This window comes from Petaurus breviceps, unplaced genomic scaffold, assembly GCF_028583685.1.
Source record: "Petaurus breviceps papuanus isolate PSGF00001 unplaced genomic scaffold, PetGlider_PUasm1.0 91041, whole genome shotgun sequence".
Lineage (NCBI taxonomy): Eukaryota > Metazoa > Chordata > Mammalia > Diprotodontia > Petauridae > Petaurus > Petaurus breviceps.
In genome coordinates, this window is record NW_027187400.1 from 17,346,457 (window position 1) to 17,361,028 (window position 14,572).

The 14,572-nt window shown below is 44.5% G+C and overlaps 1 protein-coding gene across 1 annotated transcript in view; it reads left to right on the top strand.

Annotated features, from left to right (window-relative positions):
• The window catches only part of LOC138153841 (protein-arginine deiminase type-2), a 62,108-nt gene extending 54,949 nt beyond the window's left edge, over positions 1-7,159 (top strand). Inside the window, exon 16 of the mRNA XM_069078256.1 lies at positions 2,996-7,159. Within this exon, the coding sequence (XP_068934357.1) occupies positions 2,996-3,229 (234 nt within the window). The 3' untranslated portion in view covers positions 3,230-7,159. The remainder of the gene's footprint in view (positions 1-2,995) is intronic.
• The last annotated feature ends 7,413 nt before the right edge of the window (positions 7,160-14,572 follow it).

Here is a 14,572-nt window from a genome sequence, read left to right on the forward strand (position 1 = left end):
CAGATCCTTGCCTTCCTCCCAGAGATAAGATCAACTGCATTCTCTGCTGTGAGCCACTGAGACTAACAGTTACCCTCCCTTTTAGAGAACTTTAATAAAATTTTATTTTATCTAAATCATTTAAATTATTTATTAAGTTTTTAAAATAATAAACACTTTCCTCACAACTCTGTTAGGGAAGAAGTGCCCATGTCCTAATCCCATTTTACAAAGGAAGATGCTGAGGTTGAAAGGCAAAGTCAATTTAAAAGCATCATGTAAATAGGGGTTTACTAAGTACCTACTCTGTGTCAGGCACCCTGCTAAGGGCTGGAGATACAAAAAAAAGGCAAAAACACACTGAAGGAGCTCTCAGACTAATGAAAGATGAAAACAACTATGTATAAAAAAAGATACAGATACAGATGGATTGTGTCTAGTGCATATATATGGAGATAGAGATTAGAGAGATATAGATAGATTGCTCCTATGTGTATGTATATAATATATGCACATATATTATATATGTATGGATAGTGATACCATAGTGACCCTATATATTGTCATATTATATATGTCATTATATAGATATATTATGATATATGTAATTATATAAGATATATTATGATATATGCATATAATTGGAGATAACCAAAAGAGAGACAGCTCCAGAATTAAGGGGCTTCAGGGAAAGTTTATCACAAAAAGTGGGATTTTATCTGGGACTTGAAGTCAGGGATGCCAGGAGCCAGAGATGAGGAAGGAGAGCATTCCAGGCATGAGGGACAGCTGGAGAAAATGCCCAGGGACAGGAGATGCAGTGTTGATTGTGAGAAACAGCCGGGTGACCAGAATCACTGGTGGGAGGAGGAAGGAGAGTGTAAGTTCTGAAGTGCCTGAGTAGGTGGGGATTGGAGGAAGAGGTTGTGAAGGGCTTTAAAAGCCAGAGGCTTTCATATTTGATAATGGAGGTGATTGGGGGCCATTAGAGTTTATTGAACTGGGGAGTAGTGAGATGCGCTGAGCTGCCTTTGAGCTAAAATATACCCACAACATTGACATGCCTCTTTATTACTCCCTCCCATCCCAGACTTCTCTGATCCCCATAGCTTCGTGGGAGATTCTGATACTTGAATCCTAGTACTTGACTAGGAAATGCTGGTTTTGCTAAGTAGTTTCTTCTCACCTTTTAAATTGTGGTTTTCTAGTAACTTTTGACATGGGTGAGATGATCAGACCTGCACTTTAGGAAGATCAATAACAATTCACATTCCTGTATTATTTTAGGCTTTCTTTTCTTCATAACCCTATGATACAGGTCATGTATTATCCTCAGATTACAGATGAACTTAGATAAGGGAGGCATTCTTGCTAAGTTGCTGAAAAGTACAAGATGGGAGGAGAAGGGAATTTACCCATCTCAGAGAGGTTAAGTCATTTGCTCAAGGACACAAAGCTAGTTAATGGCAGAGCTCAGTACTTCACACCATTACTGAAGATCCTGATTGAGGGGGGCTCTGAAATACAGGGCAGGATCTCAAGTCTAGAAACAACTTCAGAGGATGTCCAGGTCCCCAGTCCATGAATAGAAGGGAGCCCCTTCTTCAGTGTCCCAAACAAATGACCCTCCTGCCCAACTCTGAAGACTTTCCATCCTGACTGAACTTCCAGAAACTTAGCCAGTCCCTACCATCCTACCCCAGCTCTGTGCTCCTAGGCCCTTTTTCATCTTCCATGTTCCTGTGCCCCCATTGCTCAGCCCAGCATGGCACTCTGGTGGTGAAGTTGATCATGATGACAACTAGCATTTATGTGGTGCTTTCATCTTTGCAATGCCCTTCATAAATATCATCCCATTTTCTCATTACAACAACCCTGGGAGGCAAGTGCTATTATTATCCATATTTTACAGATATTGAGGCAGATACAAGGTTAAGTGACTTGCTCACGATCACACAACCAGCAAATGTCTGAATCTGGATTTGAACTCGGGTCTTCTTTTAGGCACAGGGAAGAGCCTCTGATGCCCAGTCTATCTGGATTGGCCTCTTGAAGCAGTTATCCACCATAGAAGAAAGGGGAGAGAATCAGTTGGGGGGGGGGGGGGGGATTTCTTTCTTCCCTCTCCTGTTCTGTGGTACCCATTCTCATCCTTGCCATTCAATATTCGATAGAGGACAAAGGGTTCATGCCCATGGCCTGGTATGAAACCTGTTTCATTGATCAATGAAGTGCCACAGTGGCAATCAGAAGGGAGCTAGTTCTGGAGTCAGAGGAGTTGGGTTCTCTTTGTAGAATGAAGGGATCAGAGCAGAACCTCTGAGGTGCTGTCCAGTGCTGAAGCTATGATTCTATAATCGCTATCAAGGGCAAGGTGAGGGGAAGGGAAGGCACAAACACCTGGCCTCCTGGGTGACAGCCTCCACCCAGCTGGGGGACAAGCCTCCAAGGTGTCACCACCACCGTATGCTCAGCCTCTCAGATTGGCCCAGAAATCTAACCTATCAAGTTTGTCAAGTGCTTTGACAACCTTAAAGTGCCATAAAAATGCTATCGTTATTACCATACCCTCTATTTTCTGGATCATCTGAGTGAATGATAATTCAAATTTCTTTAGTGCTTAGAGACTCATAAAGCATTTGCCTCACAAGGACCCTTTGAGAGAGGCAATGGGCACTGGATTTTTAGTCAGAAGGCCTGAGTTCAAATGCTTCCTTTACTATCTGTGTGACCTTAGGCAAATTATTGAAATTCTCTGGGCCTCAGTTTCCTTACCTGTAAAATGAGTGGTCTGGATTATTCTTATTCTAAAATTCTTATTCTATAGCCCTTCTTATTCTAAAATCCCATTATTTCCTCTTGCCAGCCCAGTCTTACAGATCTCCAAGTCCAGCCCTTATTCTGCTCCTGATATTCACCTTTGCTCCTTCCCTATCCTGTCAGGCTGCACCAGTGCCCTCAGACAAGCCTTTTCCCCCTACACACAACAAACATGTACCTCTCTCTCCCCATACAGGTGAATATGATCGTGCTTGACAAGGACCTGGGTGTCCCCAAGCCCTTTGGGCCCCTGATCGAGGAGCAGTGCTGCCTGGAAGCTCACGTGTGCTCACTTCTGCAGCCCCTGGGTTTCTCCTGTACCTTCATCGATGACATTTCCTCCTATCACAAATTAATGGGCGAGGTCCATTGTGGTACCAATGTTTGCCGGAAACCCTTTGCCTTCAAGTGGTGGCATGTGGTGCCTTGACCCCCTGGACAGGCTTGGTACCCCCTTCCCTCATTCCCTCCACCTTCCCCATACCTCCTCCCATATTCCCAGGTCCAACACTTTCTTGGAAATTGCTTTTTCTTCCTTGGGCTGGGTCCATTTTGCTGTATCCATGGGAATGGGGTGGGGTCTGGAAAAAGCTCTTTGTGACCTATCTTGCCCCTCACCCCTAGAGTGCACTCAGATTCACATGCAACAGTCTCTAGGTCTCCCAATCCACCTTCTCTCCTTGGGCAAATGGAAGGGGGGGTCAACCTCTGTAGGTAAGAGAAGGTCTCAGGGACACCAGACTCAATCTGACTTTGACCCACAAGCTTCATTTAGGGGACAATGCCTCAATCTTCTCTGTGGATGTCCTTAGTCACTTCATTCCTCACCAACCCTTCTCACACTTCTGTCCCTGGCTTTCTCCTCAGAGGATCCAGACACACCCCTTAATACCTATCCATTCTGCCCCACATTAGACATCAGCTGCAGTGGGTCAACTGCCCAGCCCCAAGCTAACTCTGGGTCTAGGGGACTACACAGATTGGTAGGGAGGGGGAGAGAATAGACACAAGACATTCTGTGCCCTGCTTGGGGATCTGTGCCCAAGAATCCACAATGACATTTCTAATTAGGCTGATTGTCCTCCTCTGTGCCTTTTTTTCTGGAGTGAGGCCAAGGTTGGGACCAGGAGGTGGGAAAGGTCCTTCTCTATCCTCAGAGGTTCCATACTTCCCACCATGTTGGGTCCAACCCTGGAGATGGGATCAAAGGGCTAGTATATTTTCCAGGTTCTGGTAATAGCTTTCCAAGTGAAGAAGATTAGATGGCCAATAGTATTTCTCACCAGAGAAGGAAAAGATCCAGGGTTATTTATCACTACATTTAAGTATTAGAAACATCACTCAGGGTTTGTGACTGGGACTCCAGAGTCAGAGGATGTGAATTCAAATTTTACCTTTGACACCTACCAGCTGGGTGACCTTGGGCATATCATTTAATGATCTCCCTGGGCCTCTGTAAAAATGAGGTGGTTGGACCAGCTGGCCTCCAGAGGCTCTCCCAACTCGATATCTGGCATCCTATGATCTAATACTATCTCTACTCCCCCCATCCTTCTGAGAAGCTTATTAAGAGAGAGATCCCGGGCTGTTTCCCCAAGAGTCCAGTAATAGTACTTGGGACCTTTTCTTAAACGCTCCCTACAGAATGGTCCTCTTTCTCCAAGAGGTCTACCTAGGGTGGGATTCCTGCCCACTTTCTTGCAGAAAATATTTTACAGAAATGCATTGCATTCTTCCCCAGCTCCATGCCCTATCCCCACCCCATCAAGAAATGAAAGGTATTCAATTAAATGAGGCACTCACAACCTCACAGTATAAATGTGATAACTTGCCATACATCCCTGGCCTTTTCCTTCTCCTTTCTCTCCCTTTCCCATTTTCCATTAGTTCCATTCAACAAGTATTTAGTAAAGACCTACTATGTGCAAGGCACTGAATATCAGACAAAATACAAAAATCAAAAATGAGCTTCCAGTCCTGCCCTCAGGGAGAGTGCACTCTCCTGGAATGTAGTCTCCCTGGGGCCATTTCTCTGGGGGAACGGAAACTAAGCATGGTCATCCTGACCAGAAACTCCTGTGGCATCTTGCTTAAGCAATTCCCCTGGAGAGAAATTAATTCCTAGGACTGAGGGAACCACCATAAAAAAAAAAAGTGTGTCGATTGTCCAACTGACCCTGAGTGATTCTATTTAGTGAAAAGCTGAACTGATAAATAATGGCGCTTGATCGTTTGCTAAATGGAATTTCTCTGCCCTAAGGCATTAGTGTTTCTTGGGCACTGGCTGAATAGGATTTGGTAGAGCACTCATCAGAAATGTCCTTTCCCCTTTTTAGTCTGGTGCCCCTTCTCCTTAAGAAGAAAGTGACAGCCAGCTCCTTCTTTCTCAACAGAAGCATAACATGGGTTGGGTGATCAGAGCTCTGCTCAAGTGTGGGAAGACTCAGGGTTCCAACAGCTCTCCAGATGCCATCCCCTGCGTCCTGAGGTGGGCTTCCTCTCCGCTGAGTAGCTTAAATACCTCTCAGTGGTCCAGGCCCCACCCCCAAGATCTCAAGAGAGCCTGCCTTGACCCACCTTCCCCCGACTTTTACCACTTACCTCAGGTACAGATCACAGCTGCTACTCCAGGCCTGGAACAAGCTAATCAACCCGTGTCTCTATTAGCCTGTAGACCCCAGCCCTGGGCCAGCTGTTGATACATAGCCATACTTCATATCCAACCACAATGAGTGTTGGGAGCCAGCTCTTAGGATTCCATTTTAAGCAATATTTCTATGAATAGAAGTGCCTCGGGAGGTGAGTTTGATCTGCCAGGAGTATGAATATATCACTGCTTCACTTTGAAGATTGAATAAACCCCAAAACTGTTCAAGAATGGTTACACATTTGAATGTCAAGAAAGAGGGGTATTTGGCTGGCCCATGTGGCCCTTATTCTCTGATTCACTGCACACAGTTCTGATTCCCAATGGCATCACTGAAAATGTTAGCAGGCAGAACTTGGGTATGCCCAGTGCCTGCGTGGTCCACTGTGAGCCATGTGTTCAGTGGCCCCCATAAACTACCTTCCCTTAATGATATCATGTAACAGAAGAAAAGAAAACCAAATCTGGAGCCTAGGGGCTCTGGGCTCCAGTCCCACCTCAGCTCCTTATCCCTATGACTTTGGGAAAATGACAGCCACCAGAGACAGTGTAGCACAGAGGGAGTCAAAGTGCCTGGGTTTGAATCCTGCTTGCCCCTTGCTACCTCTGTGATATAGGCTGACAGCTCCCTCCCTTCTCTCTAAAATGAGGAAGTTTGATTCAATGCCTTTTAATTTCCCAGCTCTAAATCTGTGATTCTACAGTCCCATGGCCACCCTGTACTTGCTCAGATTCTTCAGGTCCAAATTCTTCAAAATTAAGAAGCCAGACTAGTTTTGGGGGCTCTTGACCTTTTTGTGTGTCCTGGACCCCTCTGGCAATCAGTCTGGTGAAGCCTGTGGTCCCCTCCTCAGAAGAATATTTTAAATGTGTAAAATAAACTAAAATACAGAGGAATTACAAAGAACACCAATAAGACTGAAATAGAGTTATTAAAATATTTTTTAAAGTAAGTTGACAGACCCCAGGTGAAGACCCCTGAAATTGAGTGATGGCTAAGGTCCCTCCCAACTCCCAAAATAAATCTTGGGAGATTTCATGAAGTTTTTTGGCCTGGGCCAGCATCACCTGACAAAGCCCTGAGAGCTGTCAGAAATGATCTTCTTTGCTTTAGGGGTGATGGGCCTGAATCCCTTTGGGGTGCTGAGATGTGAGCTCTCCCATGCTGCCTCATCTATTTCTGTCCCCGCATGCTAAGTGCTTATTATAGGGGGTTTTTGGAGAGAGCTTCAGGATACCACGCCATGTGTGTGGGTTTGTGTGTTTTTGTTTTGTGTGTTTTTGACCCCCAGCTTGATGAGACATTCACTCCTACACATGGGATGGATTTTTCTAAGGCTTTTTGCAATCTGTGAAACTCTAAGTCAGTTGCATTGCTGACCCAGCATCGGGGGTACCTCTCATCCATTTAGCTGGGGGCAGTGACTCCCAGTGGATCCTGAGGCTACCAAGGCTAGCCAGCCTAGGAAGTCAGTGAGATGCCTTAGTGCCCCAGATGTGAAGCTGAGTAGTGTCCAAATTTAGGCCTACAAAGACGTGTTGGTGATGGACCTTAAAAACACTTCCTGTTCCTGTGTTATCTTGGGAAGTTTTGCATTTTGTTGTAGTTGTGAGCAGGACAAAACACAATTTAACTCTTTTTGGGAAGCCTCTGGATGATGAAAAATATTAGAGGGATGTGGCTCGTGGTGCCTCTGACTAAACAAATAAAAACAAAGTAATGCAACGCAAGAAAGTGTAACGAGTGGGATTCATTCTTTCTTTTTAGCTATCTTTACTAATGCCTTTTGTTTTTAGGTCATATTTCTGAATATACCATCCCACCCCTGCACAGCCCCTATTCTACCCCAAATTGAAATCTCCCTTGTAACAAAGAAAAAGTTATGCAAAACTAAACAGAACAGTGGCTATATATGCAGCATTCTATATCCATAGACCCCCACCTCTTTCAAGAGAGGACACTCATTCTTTAGATGCTTCTTCTGGTAGAAGTATCACAGACCAGGCAACCCCAGGACCTAGGGCAAGAGGGAGAGGTGCTGGGATGATGAGAAGGCCCTTTAGGAAGGGGCCTTAGACTTAGGGGAATCTAGAATTCAACAGTCCAAGAATTTACTATGTGCAAGGCATTGTGCTGGAAGTACAAAGATAAAAAATGAAAAACAGTTTCTCCCCTCAAGGAACTTATTACTGGTTGGGGAGGGGGGATATGGAAGGGGGTTGAAGGGATACAACATATATGTTGATCAGTATATGACAATTTGTGGAGAAAGCATTAGTAATTCAGGGATCGAGGAAGGATGTCAGGATATGACATGTACGTATTAAATCTCTGACATCCCTCTGGGTTCACATGAATCAGAGAAGATTTTGAGAGTAACTAACTCATAATACTCTGAGAAAATCTCAGAATACAGGTTTCAGTTTCCATAGGGATGAATATTTTTTTTTAAAAGGCTCTTAGATCCTGTACAAGCACTCAAGGTAATATGCATTTGTCGGGTACTGGACAGCTTTTATTTAGCCCCACAAATGATGTGGAAACACCAAGGATTCCCAGTAGCCCATAAGCAATACACAAACTACATTAAAAGATTCTAACAGGGGTGGCCAGGTAGCACAGCGAGTAAGAGCACCGGCTCCAGTGTCATGATGACCTAGAGATCGAATCCCAGGCTCAGACACTCAGCACCACACCCAGAAATAACTGGCAGTGTATCCTTGAGCAAGTTACTTAACCCTGATTGCTTAAAAAAAAAAAAGACTCTAACAAACCATATTCAAACATACTTCTCCCTTAATGTCATTTACCATTTTAATACAGGGTCCTAAAAGTCCTCTAGATTTTAATATCACATCGTGGTTTGAAATTCCCTCAGAAAACAACTGAGCTTGGAGGTGGCAATGGGGCAAAGACATCACTCCCTCCCCCACAGTCTAGAGTCCTCCTTTCCCTCTGGTAAAGTGCCTTTCCACACCAAACAGGTAGTGCCCCCTAGTAGTTTGGACTCTCCACAAAAATACTTGTGGCTGCTCCCTAATATTCCAGTGAGTCCCTCTTTCACCCCACACTCATGAATATTTGACCTCCTCCAGAAGAGATCTGAATTGAAGGAAGGGCTCCTTTTTTGACAAGAAGTGCTGGGAAAACTGAAAAACAAGTTTGTAGAATCTGGATTTAGACTAATATCTTACACTGTGTACCATAATAAATTCTGAAAGGCCAGATCATTTAGAAATGAAAGGAGAATGGAAAAAGGTACTTTTGACAACCGTGGACAAAGGGAAAATTCTTAACTAAACAAGGTCTAGGTAGAGATCATAAAAGATAAAATGGACAATTTTGATTACGAAAATTCAAAAACTTTTGCACAAAAAATTGATGAAGTTAGAATGAAAGATGCAGATGAAATTAGCTCTGAAGTTCTACCTCCCACCCATCAGAGATGACACAAAGGGAAAATGGTGGATGGGCTACAGGAAAACAGAACATTCATGCGGGACTGGTGACACTCTGAAATGATACAACCATTCTGTGGTTCCAACAATGCTTCTTAGAGGAGATGCCCATGACCAGAAGGAGCCCAAGCCATGCTCTGGCTTTCTGGGAGACCTGAGCCTTGAAGGAGATACTCACACAGGACTGAGCTTAAATAAAGGCCAAGTGATGGTTCAGCCATGCCGCAAAGTGTTTCATGGTTTTTAAATATGGTTTTACACATCAAGCTTCCAGGAGAAGAAAATAGTAGTTAGGGCTTACTGTTTCATGTTTTGTCTTTGTCACTGTGCATTTCTGAGCTAGCCTGCTAGGTAGCACGATGGATAGTATAATGGCCTGAGTTCAAATCCTGCCCAAGACACCTATTAGCTGTGTGACCCCAAGCAAGTCCCTTGACCTCTCTTCAACCTCAATTTTTACATCTGTAAAGTAGGGCAGAGAGGTGGCACAGTGGATAGAGCACTGGGAAGTAAGGAAGACTCAAGTTCAAATCCAGCCTCAGACACCTCCTAGCTGTGTGACCCAGGGCAAGTCACTTAACCTGGTCTGCCTCAGTTTCTTTATCTGTAAAAAGAGCCAAAGAAAGAAATGGCAAACCACTCCAGTATCTCTGCCAAGAAAATCCCAGATGGGGTCATGAAGACGTTAGACATGACTGAAATGACTGAACAACAACAAAGTGGAGATAATAATAGCTCCTACCTGGAAGGGTGGTTGTGAGGGCCCAATAAGGTAACATCACCTTAGAGTGGTCTAAAAATGCTAACTACTGTCGCCATTACCATCCTCATCATCAAGGTCTTTGCTGTTGACTGCTTAGCACCCCCTCCCAGAGCTGTTGGGAGGGTCCATTTAAATAAAGCCATTTACGGGCCTTGAAATGCTAGAGAAATGTTGCATCTTCTTAGTTTGGGTTTCAAGCACTTCTTTTGTAGTGGAGGAAATCTATAGCTGTCCTATACCTCATGGGACATGAGTCTTTTGTTTGACATTTGAAGCCCTTCATAACCCAGCCCCCTCCTACCTAGCCAGTCTCCTCATACCTTCCTTACTCCTCTCCCAGGTGTTCTCCAATCCAGTGACACTGAACTCCTTTGCTTTTATTTTCCTAAGATATTCATCTCCCACCTCCAGGAGTTTTCTCAGGCTGTGTCCCATGCCTGGGGCTTCCCTAGCTCCCTTCAAGTCTTATCTAAAGTCCTCCTGATCCATATCTGACCACTGGACCCAGATGGCTCTGGAGGATTAAGTGAGGCCTCCCTCACTCAGATTCAGTTCAATTGTAAGTCCTGTCATCACCTTCCTGATGTCATGGTCCTCTTCAAGAACAAAGGCCAAACAACAACCTCAGTGAGTAGTCCCAGCTCCCTGAATGCAGAATCAACCAGGCCAGTTCCAGCTAGACAGCTCAGCTCTTCCTCCCTTCTCCCCTCCCCTCCCCCCCCCCCCCCCCCCCCCCCCTCCCCCCCCCCCCCCCCCCCCTCCCCTCCCCTCCCCTCTCCTCTTCCCTTACATGAGGGTGTTCTGCCCAAAGGAAGGTAAATTTTCATGGCCCAAAGCTACCTGGTTAACTTGAGGTTTACTGGCTAGATTTCTTTCTCAGGGACCACGCCTTAAACCGAATCCACTCTGGATCTCAAGGATTGGACAATAATAGGTACCCGTCCAAGCACCACTTAATGGTTCTTTTGGGACCTTCCTGGCTCAGAATGAATGTAAGTAGTAACTGTTTCTCTTTTGACCAGCAACTCTAAGGGTCTTCCCCTCCCAGTTTGACTTTTTTTTTCTTTTTTCTAATTAAAGGGGCCATCCCTTGACTCACTTCTTAAAGAGGTTTATTCACTAAATGGGCATTACCTCAGTCTAAGTGAGAACCTGAAAAGACCTTAACCTAAAAGGGTCTCCCATTGCATCCTGAGCCATCTTCAGTCATCCTGATGAATATCTGCTCACTGGATCCTGATGGCTCTGGAGGAGAAAGTGAGGCTGTTGACCTTGCACAGCCCTCCCTCCCTCAAATCAAAGTCAGCTTCAAGTCATGTCATCATCTCCCTGATGCCATAGTCCTCTTTGAGAGCACAGGACAAAGCACACATCTAAAGTCCTACTTTCTATAAGAAGTCTTTCCCAGTCCCTAATCTCACCGCCTTCCCTCTGAAAGTATCTCCTATTTATCATATACAGAAAGACAGGATATAGATGTAATATATGGTGCCTCTATACACACACACACACACACACACACACACATACACAATATAAAATAAATGTACTATAGGGGCAGCTAGATGGCACAGTGGATAGAGTGCTAGGCCTGGAATCAAGGACCTGAGTTCAAATTTAGCTTCAGAAATGAGTTGTGTGACCCTGGGCAAGTCACTTCACCCTGTTTGCCTCAGTTTCCTCATCTGTAAAATAGCCTGGAGAATGAAATGGCAAACCATCCCAGCATCTCTGCCAAGAAAACCCCAAATGAGGTCACAAGGAGTCAGACACAACTGAAACAACACAACAAATAGATATAATGTGTAAGGTGTCTAGAAATACACAGGGCAGTTAGGCGGCACAGTAGACAGAGTACCAGGCTTGGAATCAGGAACATGACTGAAAAACAACTGAACAACAATAACAATACATACATATATGGCAGAAACAGAGATGTAAGAGAGGTGTCTCTATGTACAGATATGATATAATGTATCAGGTGTCTCCATGTACATGCATAAAATATATGATATAATATAGCTGTAATATGTAAAGCATCAGTATATACATACATAAGATCTAGCATAGATGGGATGTCTAAGGGGTCTCTATACACACATATTTCTAATATCCGTCCATTTCTTGTTAGCCCACAGTTGTCCACCATCTCTCTCCCCCATCAGACTGTAAACTCCTGAAAGCCAGGATACTTTTGTGTTTCTTCATATCGCCAGTGATCAGTTGCAGTGCAAGGCACCTAACAGATACCATTTGACTGACCTTATCTCTACTTTGTTCCTAGAAGGAACCCTGATAACCCTCTTGGGGAGACCCTCGACCCCAGACCTACCCAAGCTTTTCTGTCTCCCTAAGTGGGAGACTCTCCCTGGTCCCAGGAGGTCTTTGTTGTTACACCATCTTACCTCTTCAGTTAGTTTTTTGGCTCATTACCAATGAAGTGTTACCTCTATTGACATTTCCAGGGAGATAGCTGTGTATGCACAAGCCTCAGTCTTTGGGAGAGAAGGTGTGAGTGTGTGTGTAAATGCTTACATAGACCATGACATATCCTCGCCCATCCACATCTAAACAAACACACACACACACACACACACACACGACCAAATTGGCTGCTAATTCAAGAGCATGCTGATGTGGCAGTCCCCTCTGCCAGTCTGGGACATTAGCCAGCTAGGGGTGGAGATGCATGTGACATTGGTGGGGGGAGGCAGCGCCAAAGAGCTTTGTGACTCTGCAGAGGGGTGGGGGAAGGGTTTGACAACTGATCTAAAGGGTCTAGACAGCTTCCTAAATCCCAGCAGCTGAGTTTTAGCTTGGAGAAATACGACCTCATCTGGGATGAAGATGGTTAATGGCTCCTGGCTCCAGGAAGTCCATCCAGGCTACTGCTATAATTGGAGACCCTGTGGTTTAAGTTCTACTGCAGTCCACTCAAGGAACTGCTTTAGATTCTGCATATATTTGGAGAAGTCTAATCTTGTGATAGTCAATTTTTCCTATGACAAAATTGGTATTTGATGCATGTTCCAGAACTATGATTTTTCAAGTTTTTTTCAAGGTTACCTTGTGTTTTAATGAAGTCACCAAGTCCCTTTCCACGTGAATTAAAGCTAATGCTTAAAGATGACCCAGCATATTGGGGAAAGACTTAGGAGACCCATAGAATCATAGGACATGGGGCTGGAAAGGATCTTTAGAATCACCTGGGCTGGCAGAGACATTAGGGTTAGACAAATAGATTTGAGAATCATCAGCACAGAGATGATGGTCGAAACCAAAGACAACCATAAGATCACCAAGTGAAATAGGATAAAGGGAGAAGAGAAGAGGAGGTGGGAGAGAGTCTTGGGAGATGCCCCATGCCCCCCCCCCCCCCCCCCCCCCCCCCCCCCCCCCCACTGTTAATGACCTGAAGGAAGATCCAGCAAAGAACAGTCAGACAGGTAGGATGAGAAGCAAGAGATAAAGGTGTGTCACCAAAACCTAGAGAAAAAAGGTGCCCAACCATGTCAAAGTCTGCAGAGGTCAAAAAACCTAAGAATTAAGAAAAGACTATTAGATCTAGCAATTAAAAGGTCGTTGGTAACTGGAGAGAACCTTCTCTTAAAGGCCCAGGCTCACCTAAGGCTCAACAGCTACCAAGACAACGCTTGGGCCTCTCAGGCTGTCCAGATGGAGAAGCATAGGCATCCCCCAATTTCTCTTCAATCCATGAGCCTGAGATGGGACAGGGGCAATGGTTGTGAAGGTTCCCTCCTCCTTTCCTTATTACAAGCCCCCGAAGTATGGCTAATCCAACAGAGGCAGCTAGGCAATGGATAGAGCCTAGGCCTGGAGTCAGGAAGACCTAGTTTCAAATCTTGCCTCAGACTTGTATTAGCTATGTGAATCGCTTAACCTCTGACACAACTTTCTTATCTGTAAAATGGATAATGATAGCACTTACCTTCTGGGGTTGTTGTGAGGTAAAATGAGATGATATTTAAAGTGCTTTGCCAACTTTAAAATTACACATACTAGCTAACCAAATTAATGAGGACTTCCTATTTGCTCTGCCCAGTGCTAATCACTGGAGATACAAAGAAAGACAAAAATAGTCACCACCCTCAGGGAGCTCATATCTAATAGGAGAGATGGTATGCGGGCACCTGTGTGCCTATGACCTAGGGCTTAAGGCTGGGGCTCCTAAGTAGGGACCCTGAATCACCCCATTTCAGGGGGCTGGTGAGCTCGGAGAGGAAAAAAATCTCTTACTTTCCACTAACCTTTGGCTTCCTGTGTAATCTTTTGTATTTTATATTATATGTTTAAAGACATGATTCTGAGGAATCCCTAGGCTTCACCAGATTCTGCCCCAGGATGCCAGGACCCCAAAAAGGTGAAAAACGAGTCTGGGGCAGATCTGAGGTGCAGATACAGTAAAGTTTGTGTTTGCTTGGCATTTTAATCTGCTACCAAGAACTATGAGATCACAACGTACTAAGTGTCTGAGTACAATGGAAAGTGGACTGAGAATTTGACAGACTTAGGCACTCTGATAAACCAAGAATGACTTGGTGAAACATGCTACTCACTTCCTTGCAGAAAGGTTTGTTTCTTTCTTTCTTTCTTGATTAGTAGTGGAGGTAGGGAAAGAAAATAAATTAGATTTCTGCCGATCGAAAAAAAAAATAGGAAAAAAAAAGAAATAGAGAGGGAAGGGAGGGAGGGGGAGGGAGGAAACAAAGAAAGAATGGAAGGAGGGAAGGAGGGAGGAGGAAAGGAAGAGGGAGGGAAGGAAGGAAAAAAGACATAGAAAGAAGGAAAAGAAAGAAAGAGAAAGAAAGAAGGAAGGAAAGGAAGGAAGAAAGAGAGAGAAAGAAAGAAAGAAAGAAAGAAAGAAAGAAAGAAAGAAAGAAAGA